The sequence below is a fragment of the Filicampus tigris genome, chromosome 3 (assembly GCF_054856515.1).
Source record: "Filicampus tigris isolate MCC_2025a chromosome 3, RoL_Ftig_1.0, whole genome shotgun sequence".
Lineage (NCBI taxonomy): Eukaryota > Metazoa > Chordata > Actinopteri > Syngnathiformes > Syngnathidae > Filicampus > Filicampus tigris.
The window spans coordinates 7,824,376-7,833,317 of NC_141219.1; the positions used below are offsets into that span (position 1 = coordinate 7,824,376).

General features: G+C 41.8%; 1 protein-coding gene across 1 annotated transcript; it reads left to right on the forward strand.

Moving 5' to 3' along the window:
* Positions 1-1,080: 1,080 nt before the first annotated feature.
* spg7 (SPG7 matrix AAA peptidase subunit, paraplegin) lies at positions 1,081-8,075 on the forward strand. The gene is made up of 17 exons (XM_086025124.1): positions 1,081-1,432; positions 2,113-2,215; positions 2,306-2,395; positions 2,484-2,725; positions 2,822-2,961; positions 3,088-3,190; positions 3,294-3,419; positions 3,496-3,658; positions 4,341-4,514; positions 4,623-4,747; positions 4,847-4,949; positions 5,037-5,147; positions 5,301-5,416; positions 5,560-5,716; positions 6,830-6,993; positions 7,145-7,222; positions 7,330-8,075. The coding sequence occupies exons 1-17, from the start codon at positions 1,190-1,192 to the stop codon at positions 7,534-7,536; spliced, it is 2,445 nt and encodes an 814-aa protein (XP_085881250.1). The 5' UTR covers positions 1,081-1,189; the 3' UTR covers positions 7,537-8,075.
* Positions 8,076-8,942: the final 867 nt, after the last annotated feature.

An 8,942-nucleotide genomic window follows, 5' to 3' on the forward strand; every position in this document is an offset into this window, starting at 1 on the left:
TCTCCCATATCGAATGTAATGTGCACGGATGAAAGTTTTGCCCAGCGGGTTTTCATAAACATGTCTTCGTGCGCATCAGCTAGGTTGGCCACAAATACTGAGAAAAAAAAAGATATCTAACCATGTCTATTGTTGTTGCATTAGCAAATTTTCAAATATGTTAGGCGTTTCATCAAGAGAAGACAGAGTCGTTAAAAACATCGGGAAGGACTTTTAATTAAACCGGACGCACCCACCAGTCGACAATAAATACAACAAGGTTTCCAATTGGTCGTAAAAGTGCTGTGATCTCATTGGTCATTATGCATGTCAATCCCAACTATATCAATGACCTCATTGCGTATGGTTATTTTTGAGACTCTGAATACAAATAAATCATTTCAACATTTCAGGTGTTTATTTTTTATTCTTTTAATATATATATATATATATATATATATATATATGTGTGTATGTTTAAAAAAAAGTGCACTGTCAAGTTCGGAGTGTACGTGTCGTTCCGCAAGACAAACGTCAGACAATTGTAACTTGACGAGTAGCGCACCCTGCTGGAGTTGCTCAAATGAAGTATCACTTAAAATAGTTTCAACACTCAAAACACACGTACTCTCACTGGCCACAACTCCTTTTGATTAAATTGCTGCTTTCTGTCTGTGTCGTGGAAAACTGAGAATTATTGTATTTTAACTAATATAATTCATTTTTCAACATTATATGCAGGTGTATACGTTGTGACCAATGAGAGGATTGGTGATAGAGCACTAATTGCTTCCTTTTTGTTTGTTTGTTTGTTGTTTATGTATTTATTTTTAAACACGAGTAGCCACAACTGTTAACAGGAATAAATGGTTAATCATATAATTGCCTAAGTACATATAGGGAAAAAATAACTACATTGAGTAGCTATTTTTTATTCAGGCTGCGTAAATGTGTGCGCAGCTCAACATTCTTGAACTCAACAACTTTAAACTAACATCGAATTCAACACGAGTGCAAATGTAATTCCAAATGCACAGGTTAAGAAGAACCTCATCAACACACATTACTTGTAAATCAATATTAAATTCTGTGCTTTTGCGCGTGTGCGCGTGTTATTTCCGGGAAGTGCGTCACGCGGTTGAGTAACATCGCAAGCTAACTCAGAGTGATGTTAGTAAATAAACGCGTGAATCTGAAATAACAACAATGTATGTTCAGTAGTTTAAACAATTTTGAGCTCATCGATGTTATGGCGGCGTCCTTGTTGCAGCATCGCGTTCGTCTTTGTACGAAATATTCAAGAGGCTTAGCATGGGTTTGGTCAAGGCAAAACTGTCACATATTAGCCAACAGGGCGACGACCAGCTGCACTGTGAACAATGTGCTCTTAAGAAAGATACTTTTTGCAATGTCCGAGAGGAATCTTACTGGGCAGCCTCGAAAACTAATCCAGGTAAGAAACGGTCGGTAGAGTATCTTTGTATTTAGTCACATAGGAAATGTGTGACTTCTACAACGTCTTGATTCACCTTGCTTGCAGGGATGTGCAACAAACCGCAGAAGCGCCGTGCAAGTATTTTATAACCTAGTAAACATAAACGTGCTAACAAATCTACAAAATATATGTGACAGTACAATCAAAGTAGCTGCAGACGATACCGTGTATTTTTGGTGCTTGGCAGCAATGGCCACTGACTTTTGTGCCAATATCTCCCAGTGGACTCACAAACTGTACTGACCTCATCTCGAAATTGGGACATCGATGCCATCTACTGGTGGTTGTGCATCAGTAAAATTGTTTACAAGTTTGAAATTTACAGTGCAGTAGTATCAGACGCTCCCTCACCCATCCCCGTTGAAAAAACGAACCGGTAATAGAAAAGCCTTTTAGTTGTTAGGCCTTTTTAAGAACAGCGATTATGTGGTGATTACGACGTATTATTTAAAATAAAGGACAGAAAAATAACCAATAACTATAGACTAGCTGTCTACTTCTGACTATGACAATGATTACTACTGCGGCAATTGCGCTGTAGATCACATGTAACCCATTATTCATGACTAAAAAAAAAGACTTTATTTTGTTCATTCCATATCATATGTTTTCACATCATTTGAATGTTTCTGTTCCAGAGTATCCTCAACAGACCATTGAGTCCCACACTGGCAGGAATCAGCAGAGATTTAGTCAGGAACAACCTGCTTCAAAATCCAGTGGGTTTATTACATTTATTAGGTAATCTTAACGTTCTTTTACAGCTACAATAGCGTGTGTTATTTCCCAATCCAGCAGCATTTCATAGAAAACAATACTATTGTATTCCAGGAGGAAGAAACTTCTTCAGTACATCCCAGTCTAAACAAGCAAAAGATAAAAACAATGAACCAAATGGAAAAAAACCAGAGGAAGATGAAGGTAAGACTGTACTGGAATACACACATGCAATAACCTTTTGGTCTTCATGCACATAACAGTCCACTGTCTCCACAATTGTCCTTCTCAGAGGAAAAGAAACGGCGCGAGCAGGAGGACCAGATGTACCGTGAGCGCCTGCGGACTCTCTTCATAATAGCGCTCATCATGAGCCTGCTCAACTCTATAAACACCAGCGGCGGCAACATCTCTTGGAATGACTTTGTCAATGAGATGTTGGCCAAGGGAGAGGTGTCACGTGTCCAGGTGGTTCCTGAAAGTGACATTGTGGAAATCTACCTTCACCCCGGGGCAGTCATCTTTGGCAGGCCTGTATGCTGGCCACTCTTTCAAATAAACAAATATCAACTCAAATACCTTGTGAATTTTTAATCGTTAATTTTTCCAATTTGCATCTGTTTTTGGTAGAGGCTTGCACTCATGTATCGAATGCAGGTCGCCAATATAGACAAATTTGAGGAGAAGCTGAGGGCGGCTGAGGAGGAGCTGAATATTGACACAAAGGACCGGATACCCGTCTCCTACAAACGCACCGGATTCTTTGGAAAGTAAGAGCCTCGCCTTTTTTAAAGAAAAACACTTTGTGAAGTTTGATGGTATGATCGTTTCCAAATCATAGTATCCCTGTAATTTCAACTGAATTTTCCAGTGTGGCTCTTCACCTTTCTTTGCAGCGCAGTGTATGCTCTTGGGATGGCGGCAATCGGCGTGGCCATTCTCTGGTATATCTTTCGCCTGGCAGGCATGGGTGGCAGAGAGGGTGGCTTTGGTGCATTTGTAAGTGATTAAAAAGTCAAACGGATAGTTGCTCGGCTAGTTGTTACTCTTTGTTCGAATCATGTCTTCATTCTAAGACTCATGCACACAATTTACTTGACAGAATCAGCTGAAGATGGCTAAATTCACCATTGTGGATGGCAAGTCGGGGAAAGGCGTGAGCTTTAAAGACGTTGCAGGCATGCATGAGGCAAAGGTGGAAGTCAAAGAATTTGTTGACTACCTCAAGGTGAGAAACATCATTCTTGGTGATTTTCGAACATTGCAGATGGAACTGAAATTCGCAATGTTGTCTTCACATTCAGAATCCCGAGCGATATCTCCTTCTGGGAGCCAAGGTACCAAAGGGGGCTTTGCTGCTTGGACCCCCAGGCTGTGGAAAAACACTGCTGGCAAAGGCTGTTGCCACGGAGGCGCAGGTCCCGTTCCTGGCAATGGCTGGCTCTGAATTTGTGGAGGTCATTGGAGGTACGTGTATGCTTCAGTTGATTAAATATTTTTATCGGTATTGTTGGCATAACAATGTGTTAACTAGTCAACTTGTATAAATAGTGAGAATCCGCATATACTTGAAAGCCATTTTGAAAATAAAAAGAAGAAATTGTCATACATGTATAATAGTTTTAAAATATATATATATATCTTTTAATCCTTTGCTCTTGCCTAGTCTGTTTTAACCAATGCAGTCAGAGCACTCTCTGCTGGCGAGATGATGCGATTGCACTATTTTAATTCTTCCTTTTACTCATTTAGGACATTGGTCCCCAAACTTTTTTTTCTGCCATGTAGCATTTCATACAAGTACATGCTTTTCGCAGACCAGCTACCAACGGCGGATGTGTAATTTTGTGTGTGTGTTAGGGGGGTTGCAACCGCATGTTCCTCCCAAGGGGGTAGGGTATGGTATAGGGGTTTGCAAATTCCCAAGAGGGGGCTCATATATGTGCTCTGCTTTAAAGGGAAAAAAAAAAAAAAATCTGTCTTTTTCTATGTCCCAGTGCCAAAGACCAAGTAGAAGCAATGATTTTAAAAATAGCATGTGCACAGCTACTGTGTATAAAAAAAAAACCTATAATGTTGGCATTGAAATATAAAATCCAGTATAGATGTTAGCTGTTTAAAGTAAATAAATGAAGTGTGAATGTTTTAGGTCTGGGTGCCGCCAGGGTGAGGAGCCTGTTCAAGGAGGCTCGTGGCCGGGCGCCTTGCATTGTCTACATTGATGAGATTGATGCGGTAGGAAAGAAACGCTCAACCAACATGTCTGGCTTCTCCAACACAGAGGAGGAGCAGACCCTCAACCAGCTGCTGGTCGAGATGGACGGTGGGTTCCGATTAGGGTGCCGGAGCAGTTTTTTGCCATCAAAAGCTTTTTTTTTTTTTTTTTTTTCTTGCCAGAGGAATTACTAAGAACTTTGTTTTTCTTCTTTAGGAATGGGAACAACTGACCACGTGATTGTCCTGGCCTCCACCAACCGAGCAGACATCTTGGACAACGCTCTGATGAGACCTGGCAGATTGGACCGGCACATCTTTATAGATCTCCCAACCTTGCAGGTGACCCGCAGCTCACTTGTCGAACCTAACTGGAAGTTAGCACAAAAATAAGATGGTTGCTGCCTAAATCTAAAAAAAAAAAAAAACATGTTCCCTTAGGAGCGGATGGAAATCTTTGAGCAGCATCTGAAGATCTTGAAGCTTACTCAACCGGCCAACTTCTACTCCTTGCGCCTGGCTGAGCTCACCCCTGGCTTTAGTGGTATAATAATGCATACAAAACATTATGTATTTGCTTTTTTTTTTTTTTCCCCCGTCGCTGAATCCTATCATCTGATTGTGTCTACAGGTGCTGATATTGCTAACATATGTAACGAAGCTGCCCTGCATGCTGCCAGAGAGGGACACAAGTCAATCGACACTTTCAACTTTGAGTATGCAGTGGAGAGAGTAATAGCAGGTACAGTAGAATCGACTTGCCTTTGTCCATCCGTCCGTCGTCTATTCGGCATATCCTCGCTAGGGTCGCTTGTGAGCTGGGGCCTATAACTTGCTCCTTTGACATCTGAAAATTGGATCATATATGATGATTAGTGCAAATGTGCATTTTTAGGAAGTGTGAAGAAGAGTAAGATCCTCTCCAAAGAGGAGCAGAGGGTGGTTGCCTTCCATGAATCTGGCCACGCGTTAACCGGATGGCTGCTTGAGCACACAGAGGCAGTCATGAAGGTAGCAAACCAGATGATCATTTGTGTTGAATAGAACACTTGTTCCTCAAGTGTTTAACCGGCCCAATCTAACTAACCCAGACATTCCAAGTTCCTATCGCTAAATAAGAGGCTAACAAGTGTCTTGATTTTTGGTTGTTTCAGGTGTCCATTGCACCTCGGACAAATGCGGCTCTGGGATTTGCCCAGATCTTGCCTCGTGACCAGTACCTGTTCACCAAGGAGCAGCTGTTTGAGCGCATGTGCATGGCTCTGGGAGGGAGGGCTGCAGAAGCGATTACCTTTAACAAGGTTACAACAGGTACGGACCGCCTACAGTCTTCTACCATTCCCTCTGTCTAGATAGATAACTCTTGACTCGCACCCAAAATCCCCGTTCCCTAATCACGGGTGCGTTCGGGAGTATGCTCCGGGCGCCCACTGCTTCACACCGACCGTTTGGAGACTCAAGAGGGTTGTTCAAATGTTCCGTTCGGTTTTTCTGAGCGCCTTAAAAAAGGAGTTAAAGAGCCCAATGTGTCAGGTAGTACGGATGGAAACAGTTCAAGCCCGAGCTACTGATTGGTTTATAACATGGCTTGGGTTCGCAAATTAATGGGACAGGAGAGCGCTATGCCTCTCCGAACAAAAACAGGGCGGTGTCAGGGCATCGGAATGAATTTCTGAACGCACCCCGTGTTGACGGCAGTAAACGAGTTGCTGTTGGATTGAATTTACGCTTTTCTTTGTGTTTACAATGGCTTACCTTAACCACGTCGGATTGTGGTCAAAAGTAAAATCCTAAAATCCTTGTCGTGGTGGAAGGAAATCGCATGCTAAACTTCGTTGCCATGACTACGCTGGAACGCTGGTTCCATTTCTTCTACATTTTTTTGGCAGTTGGCATATACTTTTAGTGCATTAACCCAACCTTCTTGAGCATGCTATAAAGATGGTGGCCACAGGTAATGCATGGCTACTTTGTCTTCTTCTACTGTCTTGGTGGTTGGCAAATACTTTTGGTGCATTACCACTAGTGAAAAGAAGGTGGCGGTATTGCGCAAAGGCGCAAAGTCATCATGATTAGGCAACGGGGATTTTGGATATCCGTACAGCACAAATATATATATACATACATACATACACGCTTGCACAAGTTGCACAACAGCATAACTCACACACCCAGCCAAACTATGAAAAAAAGTGTGACCTAGATCCTGAAAAATACATTTAAACCTGGCTACACAAACGTGATTGTTGATACAGGAAAACTACATGGAAGAACTTATTCAACTAAAGCAAAATGCCTCTAAATATACTTATCCTTATTAAGGATAGTACAATCAAAGAAATTCATGGAACGACTGTAGTGACAGATTGTTTTTGTATTTAAACCTGGACTTGATTGAAAATGAGTGTGCGTGTGTGTCCCCAGGAGCTCAGGATGACCTGCGTAAAGTGACACGCGTGGCCTACTCAATGGTGAAGCAGTACGGCATGTGTAACAGTGTCGGCCAGGTGTCGTTCCCTGAAACAGAAGAACAGGGTGCGATTGGGCGCCGACCTTTCAGCCAAGGACTCCAGCAGCAGATGGACCTCGTGAGTTCAGAATTTTTCATTTGTTCTCTCGTCCCCCATTTTAGCAGGCCGTTGACTTGAATTAGAGCTCTTGAAAATAGGATCTTTTAATCCAGATATTTTGTCGTTTATGCACTTTCTAAACATTACTATGACACATTTGTGCTTTTAGGAGGCTAAGATGTTGATCGCCCGCGCCTACCGGCATACAGAGAAGCTGCTAATAGACAACAGGGACAAGTTGACGTTGGTGTGCTCTCCCTTCTTACTTTATACTGAATAGTCTCTACATTTCTATACTTTGAGGTGGTTGCCAGTGCCACCGTTTGAATTTTTGCTGCAATTCATTCTTTGCAGTTGGCCAATGCTCTGTTAGAGCGGGAGGTGGTGAACTACGATGACATTGAGGCTTTGCTGGGTCCTCCGCCCCATGGGCCAAAGAAGATGATTGTCCCACAGAGCTGGGTGGAAGCCCAGAAGGACAAGCAAGACACGGGCGAAGACGAACCACAGCCGCCGTCGCGCAGACGCAGCGAAGGCGACATGAATCCAGAGATGGTCTGAACTTAGTACGCGTGGGACTTCTGTCGCCGCTGCCACGTTTCGAATTTAATGGTTGAGCGAAAACAGTTTTAGCAAACGTGCAAGTGATTCTCGCGTAATGTCATCAAACAAAGTAATGTTTGGTGTGCTCATAACAACTGCACTCGAGCTCAGGGGGCTGAGACGGACTGAAACAAGCAAACATTCTGCACGTTGAGTTTGGATGGAATCCGTAGACTAATCTTACCTTTGCAGCAAGCACGTTTCCTATGAAGCGGATATGTTGATTACATATCAGTTGCGACTGAATGTCAGAGAAGATCTTCTAAGTTTTGTGTAACTATCTATTAAATGTGTCAGAAAGGCAGGAGAGAAAAAAAACCAAAAACGTTTTGACTATGAAAACTTTAAAACAAATTGTCTGTGTGATGCTTTAAGAAGTTTGTAACTCATTTTCAGCTATATGCTTTCTGTGGGAATTGTTCTTTTTGGAGGAGGCCTTGCAGTTCTACTAAAGTCTTTATGCATTTTATGATTTGAAAATAAAAAGTTGCAGTGAATGGCAGAATTGCAGCAATTGACGGTCACTTAAAGGGGAAGTCAACCAAAACATTTTTTTTTCAAGGATATGTTCTATGCAAGCCCACTAGTTGAAACAAGGCACTCTGATAAGCAATCTCCGGGGGCGGCCATTTTGTCACTTCTGTCGACTGAAAATGACATCACAACTACTCAGGGGCTTAGGTAACGACCAATTGCGCCCCTGAGAGGGCTAAAAAGGGGTGGATTTTGCTGCTTAACTTATATTCCACAAACGTAATATCAATCAGAATGCTGTGTTTCAACTAATGGGCCTGCCGGGAACATATTCTTGAAAAAAATGTGTTTGGGTTGATTTTTTTCTCTGCTACAAGAGCACTTAGTAAAACAATGCAATTTATTTATATAGAGCATTTCATAACAAAGCTTGGGACTTCTCCACAACTTTATTCCTCGATCTGAGCGGTAAGTTCCTCGGCCTTCATGATGCTGTTGTTCACTAGTGTTCTCTAACCACTGAGGCCTTCACAGAGCAGGTGTATTTATACTGAGAGTAAATTACAAATAAAGTGAAACTTTCGTGATCACGGAAATGTTTATATTTAGTTGATGGTGTAACTACATTCTAAATGCAAGTCAAACTGCCATGACTTGAACGAGAGAAACAACAGAGGACGTCTTTTTTTTTTTTTTGTACGCGTGTAACAAAGCCCATGTGTCATATTTGAATAAGGTTTTATTCTAGCTGTAGCCTTGGAAATATGAATATGAAATAAGTTCTGTATTCATTATATGAATGACATAATTAGAGTAAACCTGATTTTCCTTTAATCGATGTTTTCATTCTGTACAGACACTATATAAAAAAAATTGGCCTAACAAGCTCA

Excerpts from the sequence above, each read along its gene's own strand:
- spg7 (XM_086025124.1), top strand. The coding sequence starts at position 1,190 with ATGTTCAGTAGTTTAAACAATTTTGAGCTCATCGATGTTATGGCGGCG. Across the intron at positions 3,659-4,340 it reads ATTTGTGGAGGTCATTGGAG|GTCTGGGTGCCGCCAGGGTG; the intron begins GTACGTGTATGC and ends TGAATGTTTTAG. Across the intron at positions 5,417-5,559 it reads ACACAGAGGCAGTCATGAAG|GTGTCCATTGCACCTCGGAC; the intron begins GTAGCAAACCAG and ends TGGTTGTTTCAG.